This window comes from Rattus norvegicus, chromosome 4, assembly GCF_021556685.1.
Source record: "Rattus norvegicus strain SHRSP/BbbUtx chromosome 4, alternate assembly SHRSP_T2T, whole genome shotgun sequence".
NCBI classification, from domain to species: domain Eukaryota; kingdom Metazoa; phylum Chordata; class Mammalia; order Rodentia; family Muridae; genus Rattus; species Rattus norvegicus.
The window spans coordinates 66,380,926-66,406,224 of NC_141537.1; the positions used below are offsets into that span (position 1 = coordinate 66,380,926).

A 25,299-nucleotide genomic window follows, 5' to 3' on the forward strand; every position below is an offset into this window, starting at 1 on the left:
ACACACCCTTACCTCGGGATTCATGGAACTCCAATGTGACATGAGCGTCAAATCCAAGGCTGAAGTAATTATTGAAGACATTCAGAGGAAGCTGCAAGATGGACACACGTGTCGCTGATACTGTACACCACCAACCCAGACCTAACGGCTGATCCCGTCCACTGCCAACCCAGACCTAACGGCTGATCCCGTCCACTGCCAACCCAGACCTAATGGCTGATCCCGTCCACTGCCAACCCAGACCTAACGACCTATGTCTAAGGCAGCCTGTGGGACACGGAGGGTGTTTATAGACAAGAAACAGGGGCTCTTGAACTAACTCATTAGTGAATGCTCAAGTCAAAAGAGCTCACAAATCATTACTCATACAGCAAATAAGGAACACAGATACAAGTTACTAAGTCAGAGCCATTCTTGGGCATGGTGCAGTTACTTTGTTAAGCTGAGGGGTGTGTTCATCTGTAACAGATATAAAGAGATTGATTCCACGTGAATTTAGAATATTAATTCCATTTCTAGATCCAATCTAATTTCCTTAATCAATGTGTGTTTTTGTCCAGGAGCTTTATATCCAACACCTAAACAATGTCGCCTAAAATAAACGAATCGCATGTACTCAATTTTAAACATTTCTTTTTTGGTTTTGTTTTCACAAACTTCATATAAAAAAAGGAAGCGGTGAGAGTCATTTGATTCAGCCACTCCTGATACCAACAGGAAACAGCATTACATTACATATTTCATACATATGAAATATATATGTGTGTGTGTGTAAAAATATATAAAATATAGAATTAAGACTCCCACTTAATTGGTTAAACCTGTATCTTTAATATGAAATCTGTGACAACTATACAGAGCCCACGTAAGCTGTAATGTTCTCCTATGCTCTGAGTCCCTGACTTTTACTGTGAACCAGCAAGAAGAATTGCTGAGAAGCTGGAAAGCACAGATTGAAGTTGCAAACATGGTGTCATCTAAAAGCTTCAGTTCAATATGAGAACAACCAAAAAATGATTACCCCACATTTCATGATTCAGAATGCAAGGTAAATGCCAAATTAAAAAGAGGTAATGTTCCAAGATCCTTGTCAAGTTTATGTCCCAAACTGAATTGTACCCTTTTTTATTAGAAATGCATGTTGAAACCTTCAACATTTCAAAAGTAATTTGTTAGAGTGTGTTATATACTTCTTATTGATCAGAAACGTCTCCTGCTAAGTTGAAGGGAGAACATTGTCCCATTAAAACAGATGACAGGGATAGACTGCCTTAGTTTCTGTCTCTTGTGAAAAGAAAGGAGGACCCCCACACTGAAACCCCTCAGACTAAGCCTTGGTGGTTCAGAGGCTGCGTCAGTCCTTAGAAGCAATTTCAACAAGCTACAGGGCAGAGAGAAACTCAGGATACACACCAATGCCAAAACCATGTCTAACTCTCTTGGCTTTGTATTTGAGACTGTCCAGTCCCTGCACTTAAACAAAACCCCAGCCCCTGTAAGGCCAGCATGGTGTCCGTGCCAAAAGCACAGAAACATCCTACCATTTATATTATTTTGGCTACAATTCTAACCCATGTCTTAGCAGCCACTGATAGCTGAAGAAAACATCTGGTCACAATTCCCTAAGCAATATTCCAATTTAGACTGTTTTTAAGGTATTCACATTTTCCAGGAAAATGTGCCCCAATTTTCTACATATCCCCAAACTCCATTCCCAGAGCCCTCTAATTATCTGGATTGACGTTCTCTGGCTGCATCAAGAAGCCTTTCCATTTCTCAAGCTTTGGGGGAAAAGAGTGAAATTGTAGGCCTCGCCAGTCCACATTTAGCAGAATGGCCTGAAATTTTCCATGGCAGCAGAACGTCCCCCTCCTTCTAATTTGGTGGTGTTCTATTCAATCTCAATACGTCAAAAAAAAAAAAGAAAAGAAAAAGAAAAAGAAAGAAAGAAAGAAAGAAAGAAAGAAAGAAAGAAAAGAAAAAAGAAAAACAGTTAAAAGTTTCCCATATGTCTAAAAATGTTCAATTGTGAACTCAAATTCATTCCTGATGTCTAATAGCAGATTTATTGAGTTCAGGATTGGGGTTTAGGTGAAAACAAAAGCCACCGGATACAGAGAGAGATATCTACGCCATCTAAGACACCCGAGTGTCTAAGGTAATTGCTCCAGACTGCGGTGCAAACTTAGCAAGGGTGGTCTCTGAAGTGCAGCAGCGGGGTCCTTACCCCTACACCAACCTCCCTGAGTCCCTGAGAGACTCGTAATGCTCATCCTAACAGGCAGACCAAGGGATTAAGCCTACAGAAGCATGGGTACAGTGTCATGGAAGTCAGGCAAGAAGTGACACGGAGGGAATGGCTACTCAGCTCGGTGGCATAACCAAGTGAATCAGAGACCAGGGTCACAACTCAGACTCAGATCCTGAACTGAAGCTACATGGTAGTTTATTTACAAGGATGGCCTTAATTTGGGTTGGGCGTATTTTACCCTAAACACTCAGTCAGCAAAAGAAAACACCAAGACAGACTACTTATTTAGGCCATTCCATCCCCAAGTCTATGAGGCACCTGGCTTAGATGATACCAGCTACACAGAAGAGGCATTTGATGGCAGGCCAACAATTGCTAAGGTTTCCCTCCTACTGAAAGGCCATGTGCCTAATGCTAAGGAATGCATACAAACTCCATCTGCTCGTATGCTGTCTACGTCCAGCTCGAGAGATCAACAGATGTTTACATGCTTTCCCCGTGTGGAGCTGAAGACAGAGAACAGGCCCCATAGCTCTGAAACAAGGATAATATCTGCGTCCTGAAGGGTCTGTGGGGAGGGCTCAGGCAAGGAGCTGGTAACAGTGCACTCAGCCTTAGGAGCCAGAGTCCCAGAGCCATCCTGTTATCTTCTAGAAACCAGGGCCCATGAGTCGTACCCTGGAATGTGTGTCCTATCGCTCAAGCAGATGCACAGTGCTCCATCAGCGAATTCTCCCCCCACACTCCTCAAGTTTATTTCTATTTGTGTTTCTGTGTGCGTGTGTGTGTGTGTGTGTTTCTGTGTGTGTGTGTTTCTGTGTGTGTGTGAGTGTGTGTTTCTGTGTGTTTCTGTGTGTGTGTGTGTTTCTGTGTGTGTGTGTGTGTGTGTGTGTGTGTGTGTGTGTGTGTGTGTGTGTGTGTAGAGGGTGCCAGATCCCCTGAAGCTTGACTATCAGACAACTGTGAAGCAGTCAACACAGAGTTCCAGGAACTGAACTCCTGTTCTCTGCAGGAGCAGTGAGAACTCTTAACAGCAGAGCCACCTCTCCAGTCCCCAAAGAAAGAGCTGTCTAACCTTACACACGCCATCTTCAAGTTCTTCAGGTGGCAAGTCTGGGTTTCTCTCCACATGGAGGTTCCAGCGATCCAACTGTACAATGGTCCCGTCTTCCACCTGGCACAGGATCTTAGAAACAGGCTCATCGGTGTAACCCTAAGGACACAGAATCGGAGCACAGACCCTTGCTGTCTGGATCAGAGAGCCCTGCGCTGGGTGCCCTAACAAGGCAGGCAGGGCGTGATCGGTCAGAGTCCCACCGCTTTTAAAGCATCGAAGCTGGAGGAGTGAATGATGTGTTCCCCTCTAAGTGCTTTAAAGATGGTGCTTCAAAGAAGGCACATGAAGGCACTAGTTTTGCCTGACCTGAACTGAGACACTACTTGCAGGCAGCGAGAACCACTGAGGGTCATGCTGGAGAGCTGTGTTTACTGGAGTGAACAGCAAGATTCCCAAACTTCTTGCTGGAGGAATTTGGGGGCAGGCACATGTTTGTGGGCAGGGGGAAAGGGAGAAAGCACGAAGGAAGAGTGAGTGTTCTATCCCATTCACCGATAGCTGATCTTGTGTTAGGACACTGCCCATCTGTGGCCTGTAGCAAGTTAGCCTGAGGAGAACCCTCTCATGGAGGGCAGTTAGTGACAGCATGGTGGATTGGGGTAGTGCATTTATTTCGATGCCAGCCACTTAAAAAAAAAAAAGGAAAAGGTAAGGCCTTCAAGAATAAAGAAACACCTTGATATAGGTTAACTCAGCCAAGGGCCAAATGGGTGTCTGCTATGGCTCTGTCAGATAAGTGAACATGAAGAACACTGTCACCTAACAAGAGGGGCTTAGGAAGTGAGCGGTGGACATTTGTTAGTTTTTTTAAGATTTTTTAAAATTTATTCTCCCACAATTTCATATACCTATATAATATATTGTGATCATACTCATCCCTATTATCCTGTTACCTGTTTTCATGCCCTCTGACCCCTCCCTCCTCCCAACTAGCCCTTTCCAGCTCCCACATGTTCTTTTTAATGGTCTACTAAGCTTAATTGGAATTTCCTGGTTGAGCGTGAACGTGGGGTCATTAACTGGGGTTTGACCTATTTACCAGGGACTACGCCACTGAAGAGATTTGCTGCCCCCAGCAGTTTTTAATGCCAATAGCTCCTGGGCTGGCATGTTAGTGTCTCCTGGCTTCCTTTAGTTTAATACACAATGGTAAGTACATGCATGAAATAGCCACTTATCAACAGGAGGACCCCTCACACCTTCCAGAGAATGGTACCCAACAGGAAGGACAGTCAAGTACCAGTATCATCAAAGCTACAATAAGGATCATCAGAAATCTTCATGTTCAAAAGAAGTAGTGACTGTCTCAAAGGATAGGTCTTAAATCTAAAGCAAATTTACCACTATGGCCAAGGCAGAGAATCAGGGTGAACTCAGATTCTCAGGATTGGGTCACATGAAGGCTGACTCATTGGTGGTGCCCTGGTGGATCCCTCGACACTCACCCTATCTGTGTATATAACCATGTGTTTTCCTCACACTCAGCCCCTCCTCCCTGGATGATTCCAAGTCTAAACTGAGGAAGTGACAAAGTCCCTGTGACAGCAGCAGCTTCCTGCTTCTAGCAGTGAGCACAGAGTGACCTGCAGGTCTGGTCTGCTCCTCCATGTTATGGGCAGCCGCCTCCAGTTCTTACCCCTCCCCAGTTGAGCGTCCGAGCCAGGTCGTTCCCAGTCCCCAGCGGAAGCACCCCCACAGGAGGCTGTGGGCTCAGCTGCAGCTCGTCCAGGATGGAGAGGATCCAGCCCACCTACAGACACATTGGGGACCAGAAGACAGAAGAGAAAGACAGTAAGTCACCAGGAAGGAGCTTGAGGAGGCCGGAAAGGCAGAGTGCTTAAAACACATGTTTAATACAGCGGTCGGACGACAGAAAACCTGCTTACTTCAAGTGCTTTCAAAATGGTCAGCCCCTAAGTAAAAGATCGCTGTAGGCCTGCTTTATTATATAAGCAAATTGGGACATATACATCTGCATGTTTTTTTTTTGTTTTTTTGGTTTTTTGTTTTTTTTTTTTAGAAATACACTTTAAAATTTAGGAGAATTTAAGGTCATTTAGATGGGGTAACATAACAGAGGATCAGAGGGAAAATAAAACTCAGAATCAGTTAAATTCCAATGCAGCTTGTACAGGCTGCAGAACCTTGATTAAACCGCATAACTTTACGAAGACTAATTTTCAAAATGAGATAATGAGACCCACTTCACATGGCCGTACACAGCTTAAACCGCAATGCATATAAAGACTGTAACCTGGTCTGTGGCCAATGCAGGCCCTCATCAGATGACAGCCCTCCATGGCATCGTTCTGGAAATTCATAGTGCTTCCCTAATTGTTCCTAAAACCTCTTTAATGATTCACTATGGAGACATGATTATGCACGGACTTAATGTCTAACATAAATCTAAACAGGAGGTGCCCACTTGCACGCTAGGATCGTGTACCCCACTTAATCTTTGTCCTAGGAGGAAAAAAATGCTTTGAATATGGCCGTATTACAATTTAAACAAACAGTTCCAAACCTAAGAGCAGCCAAGAGAAATGTACAAGTCTTTAGGATGTCACACAGACCCACGTTCCACAGGGCTCCCTAATACTTTCCAATTATGGCTTACATGGTGGAACTACACGTGTTACAGGTGAGGGTTTCCGTTCCTGTCGCCTATCAACCCACGTTATCTCCAATTTAGAGAACAAATCCTGCTGCAGGCCACAGAATTCTGCAAGAGTTCAGCAGAACAGTGACATGTTTTATTCTAGATCTGTATGAGTGTTTTGATTTGTTTGAGTTTTCTGTAGCAACGTGCTAGCGGTGCGCCTAATGAGCACTACCGACTACACGCACAACGGAGCAGAGCTACCGAAATAATGGGATTAATGTGCTGGGCTATGCCGGATAAGACAAAATGACTGCCCTCCGAGTTCACGCTAACAGGAGACGGTACGTTGACTACAATCTCCATGCTATCCCCAAGCGACGTCACATTTTTAAGCTTCGAAGATGTCGGGATGAAGCTGTTACTATATGTCTACATAAGAAGATCGTTTAATTTGAGCCTCCACTTTGTGTGTGAGAGAGTTGAGTGACTGAGTGGCATTGGTGTCGTGTTGTTTATACATGAGACGTGCCGTGCGTAATGAGGGAAGACCAGTTAGTGAGGCCAGCCTTTTCAGGGCTGCAGAAGGAAATGCTTCCGTGAAGAGGTGAGCAAAGCAAGGCCTGCCAGCACGGGTCCACAGTTCCAAAGGCAGGAGGCCGAGGGAGAGGATGGTGAGTGAGGCAATCTGTGAGGCCCTATCTGAGGACAAAATAAAATAAAGACATCAACAGGATGCAGCACAGTGGGCTGGCACATCGCAAGACCTAGCTAGGTTCAACTCTTAGCATCACAAAACTACTAATTAAATTGATAAAACCAGACCTGGTACTGGAAATGGCCTGACTATCTTAGAGGCAGCAATGTGTGATTTTTTGACATCTCTGGATCTAGAGAAAGCTCGAAAGTTCACTAACTGTGGTACACTACAAACACGGATCCTTGTAAGTGTTAAAAGCCATGCCCGGACCATCCTTAGATTGCGACTGGGTTTCTCCATTCTTGCTCACACAGTACCAGTCAAGTGGTCCTGGTGCTAAATCAGTTCTCGTGGCTGTGCTGGACACCATTTCGCTGCTACTGAGAACACAGCTAAGCACGGTGAAAGCTGAATGCACTGGGTAACCTGCAGGATGCATGCGGAAGGTCACAAAGAGGCCAGAAGCATTCGGAATTCCAAACGCAGAAGCAAATAGCGCTGAGAGAAACCAGAACGGCAGACAGGTAGTAGAACTCAGAATGTAATTCAACAACCCATCCAGAGATGATTAAAAGACGCTTCTCCCTTCCCCCACCAAACTTCTCAGAGAGATGGTCGCTCAGCTCATCCTCTCTCTTTTGTTCTAGATTTAAGTGAGAGATCATTCTTATTTTAGTTTGCCTTATCTCTCTTTCCTTGGGAAGATAGGTATATTAATTCACCCTCACAACATCCAATCTTACGGTAAGCGCAGCAATAACAGAGGAAAGAGAAGAGAAAGACATCTTCTTGCCCATCAACTAAACAAGGGCCTTAAAGTTGAGGCAAAGGCTTGGAGCAGTGAAAGAATCCAGTTGGCTGGCTGTCTAATAATGAGGGATGAAGGTGCTCCCCCTGCTGGTAGGAGGCTGTACTGACACCAGTGCTCTCCAGGCAAGGGGAAAGATGGTTGGGACAGAGTACAGATACCAATGCCTGAGGCCATGATCCTGGGACTGTAACTTAATATGTCCGGAAGAAACTGAGAAAGGCTCTGTCCAGTAAAGTTAGGCCAATCTCGCACTAACCCAGGGATGTCTTTCTAGCATGGAAGCTTGACCACCTACAGCAGACACCATTCTAGTCTGATAAGTCTTAAAATACTTGTCAGGAAATGAAACAGAGATAGAAAGAGAAAAATCAAACAACCGCCTCTGAACATGAGAACACGGAAAAACTCTAAATCACTTGAAGACTCACACCGAAAGGGATGGGAAAGCAAGAGGATTAGCCACAAAGAAAGGAGTCCCTTGACTTGCTGTGATGAGAAGGCAGCTGCCAATCACACCTTCTTAGGCTTAGCTGCTGTCTTGCTTTCTTAATAAAGAGGTTCCCAAGGGCCGCGCTTCATCTGCACTCAGTACCACCCAGAGCCTTGGGGACTTGGGAGGATATCGTACCCTTGTCTCCAAGGACAAAGCATATTTCTTCAGACTTCCATAGGAAGATGTCTTTACATGCACACTGGATGCAAATCCGTGAACTATGCGTGTGGATATACCTGTATGTGCCTATGCATGCATATGTGTGTGTGTGTGCGTGCGTGCGTGCGTGCGTGCGTGCGTGCGTGTGTGTGTGTGTGTGTGTGTGTGTGTGTGTGCATGCATGCATTTCAACCTCCCTAGCTCACTGATCAAAGAGCTCTCTATGACTATGAGCAGGCCGGCTTGTATCTCATTGTTATTATCATCAATGAATGGCATCGTGTGACTTTTAAAACACGTTCATTAGGGGTTGGGGATTTAGCTCAGTGGTAGAGCACTTGCCTAGCAAGCACAAGGCCCTGCGTTCAGTCCCAAGCTCCGAAAAAAAAAAAAAAAAGAAAAAAGAAAAAGAAAAAAAAAACATGTTCATTGCTTTGATTTTCTCATGGGCACCCACTGTTTTACTGAGGGTCCTTTGACTGAGTTGAGTTACTATTTACTCTCAGAGCAGTTGCAAATAGTTTTTTTTCCCCAACAGATACATCATCACTACTCAAAAGGCAGCACGGTGGTGGGGCAGAGGGCACAAGACCCAGTAGGAGACACTGGCATTAGAACCAAGCTCCCATGGGTCCGGGAGTGAGCGGACCAGTCACTAAGCACATTCCTTCCTCTTCTGTAAAGCAGAGAGTCGTGGTGTCTGCATGTCAGTGTCATTTTCTCTCCTGAACATGCAGACCTTGCTTTGCACACGCCTGACAAGTAAGAAAGGCAAACCACCATTACCTGCGGAACACCACAGTATTTTTCTCCAGCCCCCATATTTCACCAGTGAAGGTCATTTCCCAAAAGCAACATGCCATCTTGCCACTGCTCTGCCTGAAGAAAGATGAGCCTTAAACTTGAAAATCAGCCTCACCCTCGTCCGTCTTCACACCAAGAAGTCTGTTGTTTCTAGGCTATAAATAACACCGGCGGCCAAACTTCCCTACAACTGAAAGAGGCCATCAAAAAGGGGCGGACACAAACGTGCTGCCGTAGCAGGAGAAACAGGGGAACGTCGGTTAACACCCTACATGCTTATCCTGATGGAAGCAAAACAAAAGTATATAAAGGGTCTTCAGGCCCCACGGGAGTGGAGGGGGTGGAGGGCTCTGCCTCCCAGGTCGTTATCAGAAGCCTGCTCTTGCCACCGTCCCAGATTTCAGACTACAGGCTCTCAGAAAGGTCCTCTGCTTCATCACGCTTCAACATTCCCCCAAATTATCTGCACTAGCCCACTAATCCCCTCCAATTACTCCCCCCCCACCCCCGCCGATGAAGAAAGTTATCCTGATTGGGCCAAAACATTTCCAGCTTTCCGGTCTGCCCTTCTTTCATTAGGACCAGCAGGGATGACAGCTTGGGAACACCGAGTCCTCCTGCCTCGCCTCTTGCCTGAGCGGGCACAGCACTGCCGCAGCAGCTGGCCAATGCTGCCACCACCTGCCTGCGCTCAGCTCTAGCTGTCACAGAAGGACACCAAGTAATTCTTGCCTTCCACCAGTGTGCTGACATTGGATAGGGCTGCGGAGTGTGGATGACAGTGAACTGACATTTTCCTCTGATAGAACAGGCAGAAAAGAATGAAGGCCATGTGGGTGGAGACTTGACAGTCACATCCCTCCACTCTCAGAGAAAAGCAAGGCACAGCAGTGGACTCTGACAGGTACAGCCACCCCAGCCCTCTGTATCCAGAGGTTCTGACTTAAGTCATTGCTTGGACTAAGGTTTCCCAGGAAACATTCATGTCTATACTGCAGGCCATGTTTCTTCTGGTCACTGTCCCCTAAAAGTGAAGCTATTCACACAGCATAAGGGGCCCTGTCTGAAGATGGTTCGTGGTGTATACAGGAATGCATGTAGGTCCCCACAGAAACTTTACACCATTTTACATTAAGAACTGTGCATCAAGCCAGGTCGGTGTCTATAAGGAGTCTTGAAACAAGTCACCCACAGATGCCAAGGAAGAAATGAACTATCATTTTACTTTTACCGCTTTATTGCCTTAATTTTTAATTTATGAATTTTGTAACTTACCACAAAATCTGAAGAAATGTGATTATCACTAAACAAGAAAAAATAAAGAGCAGATTTTGGGCATCCATCGGCTCCCCACTACTGGCGAATGCCTGTAGAAAACATAGCATTTACTTTCTCATGAGAAAGAGAGGCAGATGCCAAGAGAGCAAAGGGCTTCACACGGTCAACTAGGCCTTGCCATGTTGTCTAACTTGTCTTCTTGGCATAATTTCTGCCCTGCACCCATTCAGAAATAGGGGCCATCTACTACTCTTAATCTAGGAAGGCCAAACGAACAGGAAGTGTGAAGTGAACGGCAAACGTCACTTTAACTGGGGATTTCTGACAGGGCTCTGGAGTAGCTAACGGTGAGCTGCACTGCCCCACCTAGTTTCTCTGAGCCAGGGCCCAGATGGGCAGAGAGCACAGGTCATTCCACTAGGAGCCAGAGTAGGGCTGCCTGTGGCAGAAGTGGCTGAGTCCACGTGTTCTTCCACGTATGAGGAGAGTAGGCATCACTGGAGGTTTGGCAGTGCGGTATAACCAAGAAAAAAGGCACCACTTTGCCAGAGAGTGTTTATTCATAATAATTCTATTATTCTAAGCATGAATGTTTCGTGCGTCATCTGGGTTGATTTCAGCACGGGGATCAAAGAGGGAACCATGTTACCTGACACCTGTACCCATGTGCCTCTGACTTGGGCAAGCCAGGTGCGAAGAGACCACATCTGTGCCACTGAACGGCAGGTCCAAATGGGATGGCTGCACACCTACAGTATGAGTCAGACTTCGAAAGCGCTGCGGACACCACGTAAAACAGTTCGCAGTAACTTACACCTTGCATGTTGGGATGTTTTCTATAAAATCTAAAGGAAATTGGAAACAAAATTTGCCTGCTTCTTTTCAATTTTCCCCTTTAAAATGCCTTCTAGAAAAAGTCCATCTACAAATGTGGTTTAACCATAATGTCCCTGGACAGCAGTGGTCTGTACTGTTTACCCCACTGACTTTGAGGATCCTCAGATATCGCCATAGTTCTCTTTGCAGATTTAATACTGCTACAGAAACAGTGGAGAAGCCCCACCTTCCATATTCAGTTCCAAGTGCATTTTGGGAGGAGAGATCACCCTATCGACCCCCCCTTGTATGTTTTATTAATATAAAAACAAAATAACTGATATTGAAGCCTAAAACCTTTTCCACAAAATAATACATTTCTACATATTACAGAATACGCTGCATACTTCACACGGTTAGCATGTGAGCAGCTGTCGCCGCCAAAAATATTCCCTCTGGTTCCCCCTTGAGTGGTGTCACCGCTCGGGCAGAATCCTGACGGTATCCAGCGATGCACTCACTAACCGAAGGCTGCATACCTCCAGTCAAGTGTGTGCCCAGCATGCTGAAGGATTACACTCCACTTAAGCTTGCAGTTTCCCCCCACAGAGTCACTAGGCTGTCTCCCTGCATTAATTCTGCCTCCATGCAAAATAAAAAGTCTCGCAATCCAGGGGTTCCAGAGCGGGCTCGGCAATTAAGAACACCGGCTGCTCTTCTGGAGACCCTGGCTCGACTCCTAGCACCCTCACGGTGGCTCACACTGTTGTAGGGGATCCGATGCTGTCTTCTGGCTTCTTCCATCACCGGGCATGCACATCATATACAGACACACATACAGGCAAAATACTCAAACACATAACAATTTTTGAAAATCTTAAGACCACATTCCAAACTAGCACGTGATAAGCATTTCAGAAACCTCCTCTATCTTCACGGATGCCTCACTTTAGCATGGACAACATCTCACAGACTGGCCTATAAGCCTTTCTGATGTAGGCGTTTTCTCTCCAGATATGTCTAGGTCTATGTCAAGTTGATAAAAACCAACCAGCACACAGGCTTTTAAAACACGTTTTTCCTTTATGCCGTACTTCCAGTGTTGGATCCAGGGCTCCCAGGTTTTGAAAGGAGATTCTGTTGCTCTCTTTGAGAATAAAGCATCATAATTAGGGAACTCAAGGGAAAACCAAAGACAGTCCATAACACATCCTGAGAGTCTGAAATATCAAACTCCAAACCCAGAAGAAAGTGCACAGGTAACAGAGTCTTCCCTGACTGTGTTTCACCTTTGCTAGATGCATGAAGACAGAGGCCAGGGATAAACATGGACTCCATACTTTTCTCACAAACAACACAGACGAGGGGCTGGGAAGATAGTTCAGTAGTCACAATGCTAGCTGCATCAGGACCTGAATTGAAACCCTAATTCCCACTTAAAATGAAGGGTGTGGCTGATGGTGCATGCTCTATAATCTCCTCATTGCGGGGTAGAAGGGGCAGGGAAAGAAAGAGCCTGGTTCACCTTGGCCATTCAGTCTAGTCAAATTAGCATGCCACAGTTCAGTGAGAGGCTGAGTGGCACTGTCTTTAAAAGGCCCCTCCCAGGCCACTAACAAAAGAGGCTCTGGACCTACACTGGTACCAATGTAGACCTAAGTCCCCAGTCTACTGGGCTTGAGTTTGGGCCAGCATCACCTTCACCTGATTCTAGTTGTCTCAGGCCATAAGTCTATTTGAGCTATTCACGGCACATAGCATCACCGGCCGTGGGGCTACTCCAGTGCCGTCTCCAGTTCATAGCCTGAGACAGCTTTTTAACATGAGTGACCACAGGCCTGAAGCTGGTCTCTGTGAGCACAGGCAAGTTGCTGTAGATAAGGTGTCTGAGTGAAGCAGAGAGAGAGAGAGAGAGAGAGAGAGAGAGAGAGAGAGAGAGAGAGACAGAGACAGAGACAGAGAGACAGAGAGAGAGAGACAGAGACAGACAGAGTGACAGACAGACAGAGTGACAGACAGACAGAGACACAGAGAGAGAGACAGACAGAGAGAGACAGAGACAGACAGAGTGACAGACAGACAGAGACACAGAGAGAGAGACAGACAGACAGAGTGACAGACAGAGACAGAGAGATAGAGAGAGAGAGAGAGACAGAGTGACAGACAGACAGAGACACAGAGAGAGAGACAGAGAGAGACAGAGTGACAGACAGAGACAGAGAGATAGAGAGAGACAGAGACAGAAAGAGAGACAGACAGACAGACAGAAAGAGAGTGCTCACCCAGATGGAGAGTAACGGAGGAAGACACATGAGGTTGAACTCTGACCTCTACACACATACCTGAACATAAATGAGCATGCACACACAAGCAAAAAAGCTATAAATGCCAGCAGAATGAACAACTGACCTCTGAGACATCACCATGTTATCCAATGCCCTACATTCTATTTCAAAAAAAAAAAAAAGAATTTCAGCAGAAACCACATACTACTTCTTATTAAATATGACCAATTTTTAAAAGCAAATAGCAATGTGGCAAGGAGCAATTCTCCAGTGATAATCGCGTCACCCACACAGTAGTCTGAAAAGTTGCCATGCACCACACTGCCTCCACAAAAGCTAACAACTCAGGTGAGACGTCGCAGTGCCTGGTCGATGTACAGTAAAAGGAAGTGCACTGAAGAAGACAGGAAGGAGCCAGTCCCGAGGGCTGGGGAGAAAGACAGCCTAAGTGGAAAAGGGGAGGGCATTAAGTTAGACCTAAAACCCTGCATCGGTCTTACCAGAGTGAACCGAGATGGAAGAGAAACAGCTCCTGACCCTGCTCCAAGTCGATTCTCAGGAGCAATGATCACTCCGATACACTCTGCTCTCTGGCCTCGGGCAGCAGAAGCAGAGGCAGACTCGACCTGCTGGCAGGGCACAAAAGCTAGCCCAGGACTTCCAGCTCGGTCCTGAGCATCAACAACGGGTTCTAACACCAGACGAAAATCAAAGGACCCATCACTAGACCAGACCTCACCAACTAATGGCTCCAGTGTCTGAAACAGACCCATGCTCTGGAGGGGCAGACTCAAGTCTTGGCTTTCCCCACTGCCTGCCTTGGAATTGGTCTGAGATGTCCCGATACAGGTCCTTATGTGACCCAATTTAGCATCAGTGATGGTGCCAAAAGCACCATCTCTGATCTCTGACTTGTAGTGGCACAGCCAAGCCCAAGCAAGTACTCGAGGAAAAAGCTTCTAGTCCTATATCACCACCAGCCAATATCTTGAGCCCCAGTGTGAAAGACTCATACTTTGTCCTGCATCCCTTCCGGCTGTGGTATCAACCTCACACCTGAGACTGCACGGGCCCTTAGAGCTGGGGAACACAAGAACAACTCGTCTTATATTCAACTTGTTAGAAACTGCCTTCCCTGACACTACTCCAACCTTAGCCCAGCCTTGTGCACAGTAAGCATACATTTTCTGAGGATGGAATAAGTCAATTACTCCAGCACCTTGGAACCCAATGCCAGGTATGACATTCGGGGAAGTTTCCACTCCCAAGCCGGTGCTAACAAAAGAGCCTCTGGACCTGCACCGATACCAACGTAGACGTAAATCTCCAGTCTGTTGGGCTTGAGTTTGGGCCAGCATTGCCTTCACCTGATTCTAGTTGTCTCAGGCCATAAGTCTATTTGAGCTATTCACGGCACATAGCATCACCGGCCGTGGGGCTACTCCAGTGCCGTCTCCAGTTCATAGCCTGAGACAGCTTTTTAACATGAGTGACCAGAAGATGGTCTCTGTGAACACAGGAACGTTGCTGTGGATAAGGTGTCTGAGTGAAGCCCGCTGTACAGCTTGCTTTGGGAGTTGATAACTGTTTTTTTAGGTTATAACTTGGTTCAAGCTGAATGATATACCATGTGGATTAGGATAAGTGTGGTCTTAGACTGCCCTCTAGTGAGGAAACTACAACACATGCTGGAACTTGTCATCTACTGTTGAAATAGCAAAAGCAATTGCAGAGGTGGTAGGGAAGCCTCTCAAGAGCTTCTCTAAGGAAAGGCACAAGTAAAGCCAAAATACAAAGACTGGAATAACAACCTAAGTGTCGATGCTTGGGTGACGTCAGATGATGTCACAAGCCAACACCAAGAGAGCTGTCAGGAAACCAGGGTCTCGCCTACTGTACAAGTAAAGCACAAGAAAGAAACCACAGGAAGTGGGCATGTGAAAATCTTTGGACTACAGATTTAAAAACAGCTGGTTTGAAGAAATTTAAGAAATGGTAGAGGAGAAAATAAACAATGCTACAAGAGAGAAACAATGATAAAAGAATTTTAATGTTTTATTTATTTAATGTTCGCGAGAGAGACAGAATGGGAGGGAGAAAGGGAGAGAGAAAGTACAGATCAGTGGATTCTCTGTGCTTGTGCCACGACCCTCATGTGGGAGACAGAAGCCAATGTTTGAGAGTCGTATCTTTTCTTCTACAACATGGGATCCGGGAAGTGACCTCACATGATCGGGTTAGCAGCAAGCTTCTTTGCCTGCTGAACTATGTCATTCATTAGCCCATAAAGAGGCGACAAGCCAGGCTATGGTGTATGCCTGGGAAGCAGAGACAGGCAGACCTCTGTGCCTTGAAGCCAGCCTGGTCTACAGAGTGAATTCCAAGACAGCCAGGGCTACACAGAGAAGCCCTGTCTCGAAGAAAGAAAAACAAACCAGAAGTCCTTTAACTGAAAATGAACAGCAAAATGAAAAACACAAGACAGGCAGTCAAGGGTAGGGTAAGATGATCCTGGTAGATGTCTTAGTGAGTAAAGTGCTTACCACACAAGCCTGGTGACCTGGGTTTGACCCCCAGAACCCATATGCTGTCTGCATGAAGAACCATCGTACCTTACCAAGGACTTTCAGTCCATGACGTCATTAGAAAACACTGAGCAGTGTCTGAGTCTCTCATCTATCATTGTTTTATGTTGGTTTATTTATTTTCATACATTTGTTTTTCTATTTATTTATTCTACAAACTATACATCTGACCAAGGGTTAATATCCAGACTGAATAATGAATTCTAAAGAGCTCGACCACAGAAACGCAATCCAGTTTAAAAGAGGCAACCGCAATAGGCATTTCTCAAAAGACAACAATGGGGGACAGTCCTGTGTGAGAAAGTCCAATACCACTAATACTCAAGAAAATGAAAATCAAAACCACAACGAGGCAGGAGATTTCCTTAGTAAGAAAGCTACCATCAAAAATGACTAACAACGGTGAGGCCTGGTCATGGTATTTTTGGTTTTATGTGTTCGTTTAAAAACAAATTTGATTAATAAACAATAGCTACGAAAGAGTAAGTGGAAATCTGTCCACTAGTATTTGAAAAGGAAGTTAGACAATGTGGAAATCATTATCCAGTGACAGCAGTGTCCTTACTCTGCAACAGAACACGGTGCAGTACCACAGACGTAGAAGGCTGAGTGTGTCCCCAGAGGACAGCAAAGTCCTTCTCAGCCTCCGGCTTATGATTCTCATCAGCCAGGCATTCATTTGAGAGGGGAAAGACTGGGGCTGGAGATAAACCTCTCCCAGGGAACCCAGTCAGGAAGACAGATGGGGAGAGAGAGAACAGGTTCTCTCTCAAGGACCTACCGTTCCATCCCCACCGCAGGCCAGAATTCGCAGATTTGGTACCTTCCTGTACAGCTCCAGCCTGGAAAGGAAATGGAAGACAAGGTAAGACCTTGTTCTCTATAGAGAGGGACTAGGGGGCAAAATGAAAGGGCACTGCCCATAGAGAGCACGTGTGCTCCTCCACTGCCCACAGAGCCAAGGCAAACTGACTCCTGCCACTGAACCAGAAACCAGAGGTCTCCGGTGCTCTGTGAACACTGGGAGGGAGAATTCCCATAACTCTCCATCCTCTCGATACACATTATTGTTCTCTTTAGGATTTTACTTCCTTTCTTATTGTCCATTTCTGTCACTCTCCTTTCTCCTTTATCAAAGGGGGTAAAATTTGATTAATTGATAATCAGTAATCCCTATGTTTCCTCCTTATTTAATTTTGATTAGCTTTCCCTGAGTCTATTTACTTTTCAAATCTACACTTCCCATTCCTTTTTTAAAAAAAGATTTATTTATTTATTTTATGTATATAAGTACACTGTTGCTCTCTTCAGACACACCAGAAGAGGGCATCAGATCCCATTACAGATGATTGTGAGCCATCATGTGGTTGCTGGGAATTGGACTCGGGACCTCTGGAAGAGCAGTCAGTGCTCTTAACCACTGAGCCATCTCTCCAGCAAGTCTCTACTTCCCACTCTTAATCCTTGAATAATTGAAAGCTGATAAAGATGGAGAAGACTCATCACTGCCATTACTACCGTGAGCACGCGTCTACCTTAGCTTGCTCACGCACAGTCTCTCCTCTACCCACAGCCTGGGGTCGGGGAAGAAACCCACCGGTTTCTTGTTACTTTGAATGTGCCTGTTTGAAGGGGTCAGATCATCTCATCTTTCTGATTGGCTTCAAGAGAACAAAGTCATTCTGCCTTGCTGAAAGCAGGCACTGGTAGCTCTGCTCCAGAAAAAACCATCTACTTACATGTAATAAATGGTGTATGTTTTCCTGAAAATATTCCTTGCCTTGCTCTGATCCTCATGAAATGCCCCGTTCTTTGCTGCTATGTTGGGTCCTGTACATCTAGACTTCATTTTCAACACCTCTAACTAGACACATAAATTCAGAACGGAGGTAGAACAGAAACTGAAATGCCTGTCTCACTGAACTGCAGCATGCAAAGCTACAATTAGTTCACCTCAATACCCCTCCCTCCCTCCCCCCTCCCTCCCTCCCCCCTCTCTCCCTCCCCCCTCCTTCCCTCCCTCCCTCCCCCCTCCCTGTCCGGCCCTCCATTTTCCCCTCTTTTCCTCTCTCTCTTCTTTCTTTTCCTTTCTCCCCTACCCCCAGATACACATTCTGGATGCATTCATACACACACACACACACACACACACACACACACACACACACACACACAATCTCTCCAGAATGAAAGTTTATTCATACATATGTTGACCCTTTGAGCTATAAACTCACATTTCTGTTTAAGTGTGTCTTCAAAATCAGACAAACCTAAACAGAAAAGCGAGTTCCTTCTCACTCCCTGGCTTTCTAAGATTAAGCTTCAGTCCTGCATACACTGGCAGCAAGCACACAGCAGCAGGCCCTGACCCAACAGTTGATCAGACAGCAATTTGGTGGAAACAAATGCAAAGCCAGCATGTGGGGGGCTTCAGGTTTAAGAAGAGCAAACTGCAGTTAAGAAAGTTAACAAAAGACTTCACCAGACCACCGGATAATAAACAGCCTCAACCCCAACTCCAAGGGTCCACTTTACAGCCGTGTCATGGAGGGTGTTTCCTGACTTACGCATCTTTTGGCCCTTCCTGAGAAAGGTCAAAGACTTGCCGTGGATTCAGGTACCACATAAACATCTGTAGGACTTTGGTTCCCTATAAAAGAATAAACAAACAAATACATAAAAGGCATTTTTTCCATACTGAGAAAAGGAAGACCACACTCATTCTCTCTTAAAGGATAATGAAGTGATCTGGAGCGATAGCACAGTGCTTCAGAGTGTATACTTCTCCTCCTGAAGAGGGCGCCAAGTCCACCTCTAGCACTCACAATGACAACTATAACTGCATGTAACTCAAGTTCCCCACAGGTCGGATAGCCAGCCGTGGCCTTGGTGGGCGCGTGCGCGCGCGCACACACATAGGCAGGCACACACACACACACACACACACTCACACACTCACACTCACACACACACACACCGAGCAAATCCTTTAATTACAAGCCATAGGGAACAGTAGTTAAAGTCGTGAGCTTTGATTGTATGTGTGTGCTTACCTATACCTGGGCTGAGTATATGCCCAGGTGAGATGGGTGTCCAACCTGGATAATTTTACTAGGCTTTCTGTGTGTTCTCTTTAATATGGAATGGAGAATGCTCGCTTCTGCAAGGCTCAGTTGCAGTAACGTGTGGTACACGCTTAGTGACAGTATCTATGAGGTTGACATCACTTTGTAATGATGATAAGATTATATAGAAAGTGGCCAGTCTCTGTCATCTAACATTGGTTTTTACTTTGTCTGAACACAGAAAAACAGGCAATGTTAGTTCATTGTAGTTTTATTGAAATAATTCTTCTCACTGAAGCAGGCAGAATGGAAGTATAAATATACTTTATACATAAACATTTTATGTGTGTCTGGCATGGTGACCCAGGCCCATAATACTAGAATACGAGCTTTCAAGACATATAGATAAAGGACTGTGAATTCAAACCCAGTTTTAATTACACTGTAACAGCCTATATCAAAAATAAAATTGTCATATATACAAATAGAACTAAACTTCTCCATATAATTAACACACACACACACACTTTCACTTACACTTTGGCTTCACATATAAAAATTATTTCAATAAATTCATAGCTAACTAATATTACCCATGTTTCATATTGTATGTGGAAAATAATAATCTGAACAATAAAGTTTAAATTTAATGTTAAATGACAGAGGATGGTTCATTAGATAATATTGCCATAACATATTTTAACCATTTCTGTTCTACATGTCTGCGTTAGCTTAAACCAGCCCTTCCTCAGTCACCTGATGTGGTTTCAAGAAACTGTGACCTTCACAGATAATGCGACTCACAAAAGGTAGTAGTTTAAGAGATGCTTCTTAAAGTTCACTGAGGAAAAAAGAAACATGATATTTTTGGATTATCAATATCAACAGAGCTTTGATCTTGAGCAAAGTGACTCATTTTTATCAATCACAGAAAGTAACAGTTTGATCATTTTAACAGTTTGTCAAGCACAATGCTGTTCCTTTAGTAGAGCGATGATTGTTTCAAAAACTATGCTTGTTTGCGTCTCTGGTCTGCTTCGTGGAAGGGATGCCCTGGCAGAGTAGGGGGAGCTTGAACCCTGAGCTGAGAACTAAGGGGCTTGTTCTGTGTGTGGGAGAGCACTGAGCTTCAGCACAGGTATGGTATGAAGAGGGATGTAATGGGACTTAACTGCCTCGTTAATGGTTAAGCATGCAGCCCAAAAGAGACACCTTACTTGCTGCTCCCTTTCTTCTTGGCTCTTCTGTAAGTCCATTGTTCAATTACACTGGCTGCCTGGGGTCCGATGTAGTCGGTAATTATCTCGCTACTGTGTAAGTTGGTGCAGGAGCCCATGCAGGGCTTTTGTTCCTCAGATTCCCCAAAGCTGTAATCTAAAAGTCCCGCCTTATCACAGGCTTGCTGTACTTTCAGGAATAATGTTATTCCACCCTTAATTATCCTAGCACCTCCATCAGCCTCACCAAATGAAACATTTTGCTCCTGGTCAAACGCAAGCATGGATTTAGGGACGTCACTCCAACAACATGAATGGCATTTTCTTTCTTTCATCCTGGGCCTTGTTACCAAGTGCAGTCAGGATTATTTTGTCCTATTTTATGTTATATGGATAACGTAAACATCACTTTGATGACCAACTACTTTATACAGTATATCCCACTGACTGGACAGAAAGTCGGATTTTCTGTTAGATTCACTCCCTAAAGCAGCATGAATGACCAGTGTTGATTATGCCTTGCCACCTCTGCTATGTAAGAACACACATCACGATTTCAGCATCTCCTATTATACAGAGAATGTGAAATAATTAACAGCTTCCATGAAAGGAAAATATAGTGTGCAGAAAGGTACTTTGCTCGACCTAAAGTTTCTGTATAAGGTCTCACCAGTTGCATGGTTTCGGTTTTGTTCATTTTAAATCTGTGTCCACTGGAACTTCTAATAGCTTGATGTATCCTCCCAAGAGAGGGATGTCTACAAAGCCTGGAATGTTGTTCCTTCTATGCCCCAAAGAGTCTGCTCTCCGATCAGTCCATTGGAACAGCACCCCTGGACTTGAGCAGAAACAGCCTATGCAGCAGTGCTTGGCTACTTCTAAGCACGAACAGACTTAATATGGGTTAAGAAGTACTCCAGTTGGCCTGGAGTAATGTAATGTAATGTAATGTTGCTTGCTAAGAAAGGGTGAAGATGCTGAATTTTGATCTCCAGTACCCACTTAAAAGACAGGCACACCCTTAAAACCCCAACACTAGGGAGGTGGAGACAGACATATTCCTGGAGCCTGCTGGTCAACCAGTCCAGACAGTGAGCTCCAAGTTCAGTCAGAGACTCTGCTGTCAAAGAAAGACCAAGGAAAGTGACTGAGGAAGCCATCAGACATGTGTTCTCTCTCTCTCTCTCTTCCTCTCTCTCTGACACGCACATGCGTGCACGCACACACACTGCTATCTTCTTTAAAGAAGTCCAGGTGAGCGAGGCACACAGCTAGATGCTCAAAAAAGTTAAACACTCACACATTTAAATGAGATCCACCAACTGCCTCTAACACTGAGATAAGCTACTTCTGTGCCTTCACAGAGGCAACGAATTAAATGGAGCTGACTGGTCCTACAAGTGAGATGCACTGGAAAGGGGTCATTTGCTTCTTTCTCGGTATCCAGAGTAATCTACTTGGTCATTTACACAACTGTCACCAGCAAGTCTAAGCACATGACGGTTTTCACATGTGGCATGCCAAATGCAAGGACTGCAACTTTTATGCCGGAGTCTGGTTTTCTTGACTGGGGGGAGGGGCGCAGTGCTCATGAACTCCTGTCCCACTCCCAGGTATAACATCTGACCATTGACCTCTGTAGCCGTTATGTGATTGGGTACTCTTGATTGGGTACTCTTGGGAGTCTCTTGGGAGTCTTACCAGGCCCCTCGTCAGTTACCTACTGTCCCCTGGGCTCTCTCTCCAAACCAGTCTGAATCTGTGAAGCCTAAATTTATAGAAAACAATAAAGTTGTATCTAGCTCCAGACTGAAACTTTTTCAGCACTTCAAAACCTAATGCCTTCACGGAGTCTTCGCACTGAAGTATTGTGGAGACAGTCTACCGAATCTGTTCCTCATTCGAAGTAAGTGTCTTTCATCTGCTCCCTATGTCTCTGCTGACATACTTGGCCCCTGACTTAGGAGGGTGACTTTCTGAGGGAACACTGGTTCACAGGGAGTGGTATTAAATCAGCCAGTATAAAGCTGCCCACCAGCAGTTACCCCTCAGCCCCCGTCTACCCCTTGCTTAGTCAGTACCTGGAGCTCCAGTCTAAGAATCTATCTTCCTCCACACATCCGCCTTGGAACTCCACACTGGACAGTGTGAGTAGGGAGTCCCTTGACTCGTAGGGCTACATAGACCCACTCCAGTGGTTAACATCTGTGCATCTGTGAACTCATTTGAGGTAATGTGAGACAGGGTAAACGGCGGAGGGGTGTCAACTTCCCACACAAAGGAAGGGATTGTGTTGGAGGAAACTTTGTCTGCTGCCTTCAGTCTCCCTCCCACAGGGAGAGTACTTCAATGCTGATGCTTCAGTGCCTGAACCTGTCTCCTCAAATATTTCTGGTACCAACAGTACAACCAGCGTCTAAGTCCGTACAGAATACCAGTGTCACGTGTACACTGATGGTGCTGGGTAAACAGGGACAACCAGTGAGAAGTAAATGGAAGTGTTGTTACACAGAAACAGTCCTGGAGTATGTTTAGAGCAATATAATCTTTCAAAATGTTAAATTTTTTTCCAAGCCTAAATGGGGGAACAAAAAGACAGTTCTCTTTCTAGCCACTAGATGGCGATATCATCCAGTTGTTTAACTCGAGTTTGACCGTGGTTTTGGAGCCTACTCTTCAGAGAGGAGATGAGTCCGAAATGCCTTTTACCTAAAACCAGATGAGTAGGACAAGTGAAATATTAATTGTTAAACTACGAAAAAATCGGAATATGTGCACCCCTCTTACTGCAGCAGGAATAAGAACCCTGATACCCTGGCCAGGCCGCTAGCTAGTTCTGTCTCCTAAAGCAGAGGCAGAGGTAGCATCTAGAACATGTAAGGGATGAGAGGTTCTACCTGTATGCTCGTCACCATCATGTCTCAATGAGATGCCGCCTGTGCCTTATCTGCACACTCAACAGCCATGTTTCCTTGCCATTCATAAACAGAAAGACTTCAAAAAACCAAGTACTCTAACTCTAGTTTCCGTGGCACAAACCCAAGTTTTAAGGCACTTTCCATGGGCTGGAAACCTTTATCCAATCACATTTCCATTTTTTTTTTCTGCATGCTCCATTCGCGGCAGTGTCACTGAAATTCGGAACTTGCACCGCAGTTTGCTCTGGTGTTGGTGTCTCTCACAATACGATGGTTGGTTTACTATGCTCCGTGCCCTAAAATTCCCCCTAGGGCTCTGACGCCTACCCCTGGAGAGAACACAAACCTAGAGAACACCACCACTACACCCCTGAGGGACCGGTGTGTCCTTAGAGCACAGTAGAGAGGGTGACTGATTTTGAAAGTGGTAAGGCTCCAGTGAGCCTTGAAGGATGACCAGAAATTTCCCATATTAGAGAAGAGAGGGGACTTTCCTCTCACATTCCCTCTCCAAATAACTACACGGAACCTGTATAGCCCCTTCAATTATAAATCTCCAGATCACCTCAAAGTCAGTTTCCCTGTGGAATTCCACAGTGCTTGCAGTCTGACGTGCTCAGCTTGGAACACAGGACAAATACCTGGTTTACTCCCCTACCCCCACCCCCACCCCACACCCATTGGCCCCTTTTCTGTCCTTAACAAAAGAAAAAACTTGTTTTTCTCCAAATTCGCTTAGGCGTCCTTGATCTGTTAGCACTTAGTAAACTGAGAAGCAGCACTGGATAATGTCTGAAGTCTTTTGTCATTATTAATTCACAGCGACTGGAACAGGAATACAGCTGTACCCTAATTGGCTTGCTAGCCTCACAAAGGCAAGGGAAACCAAATTGCATATGCAGGGAAGGAAGTAAATGAGTAAAGAAGCCACTTCCGGGCTGGGGTATATAGCTCAGGGTGGAGTGCTAGCCAAGCACACATGAAATCTTGGGTTCTGCCCCCAGCATTGCATTAACCAGGCATGGTGGCACATGCTCTAAACCTCAGGAGGCAGAGGGCAGGGTGTTCAAGTCATTCTTGACTATCCAGGGAGCTCAAAGCCAGCTTGGACTACTTAAAAATATGGGTTATGTAGGGAGTGCCCTGACACAACCTGTAGAAGCTACGTAGCCTGCGGTGCTCAGACGACCAAAAAAACCATGAAACTAACCGCATGTACTTCGCTCGGTTTCTGGATTCTCAATTGCATCATCCTAGTTAGGTTACAAGGAGGCCGGCTTCTGAGTGAGTATGTCGGGGCAAACTGAACATCAACCCCCAGAAACCCTTCACTAGGTCCTTCTCCAGTATTCCAGCTGAAGCACACCATTGGACTAGAAAGGACATCCTCACTCACAGACAGGAAAAGAGGGCTGCAGAAAATACATTGTTTCTTTGTTATAAAATCTGTTTTACCCTTCTCCACAGTACTGAGACTGGTTTTTAACACTTCAAGTGATCAGGAATCTTGAAGAAGGAGAAGAGGAAACCCAAGACTTCTGTGAAATAGGTTCTCCTGTGACAAGTTTCACTGTTTCATCCTGGAAAATGGCCATTATTTTAGCAATGATGACTTCATTTGGACAATTCAGTCAAAACTCAATGACATGGCACCCTTCCTCAAGGAAGCTCAGATCTCTACTTGTTGATGGTGAAACTTCAAAGAGTCTTTTCTCAAAGTGTAAAGCGTGCACTTAATAGTCAGGAAAAAATATTTTTGCATCCAAATTCCCCAGAAAATAATAGAAAAACCAAAGCCCACAGAAGAGCCTTAATAAGAAGCCCCAGGGAACAGAAAGAGAAATGGATAAAAAGATAAAGAACTGTATTGTGGAGAAAACCAACCTCGTCCTTACGGAGCAAGGTTGCCAAGGGCATGCCATTAACTTCTGAAAGGGCATATTTGTATTCTTAAATGGGGCTAATATCGAGCTATACTGAAGGAGCTGGGCAGAGAGCAAATGAAATAATGAAGTCTTTAGGAACTGATTATTTTCTCTGGCCTGAGGTAGTGTTTACAATTGCTGTGGCAAATGAGCTCTGGATGTTCCTTTCCCTGAGGACAGGGACAAAGGAGTCAGGTTAAATTATAACAGGAAGAAGTAGAGACAAGTGGTAATGGCACCCCTAGTCATGAAAAGCGAGGGTAGACGGACATAGGG

The 25,299-nt window shown here is 45.2% G+C and overlaps 1 protein-coding gene across 7 annotated transcripts in view; it reads right to left on the minus strand.

Annotated features, from left to right (window-relative positions):
* Positions 1-25,299, minus strand: part of Dgki (diacylglycerol kinase, iota) — a 452,769-nt gene that overhangs the window by 185,162 nt on the left and 242,308 nt on the right. For all 7 annotated transcript variants that reach the window (XM_087659331.1, NM_198782.2, XM_087659334.1 and 4 more), the window contains 5 exon segments: positions 18,466-18,548; positions 16,680-16,740; positions 5,005-5,118; positions 3,327-3,464; positions 13-91 (listed from right to left, as the gene is read on the minus strand). In XM_087659331.1, the coding sequence (XP_087515457.1) occupies positions 13-91; positions 3,327-3,464; positions 5,005-5,118; positions 16,680-16,740; positions 18,466-18,548 (475 nt within the window).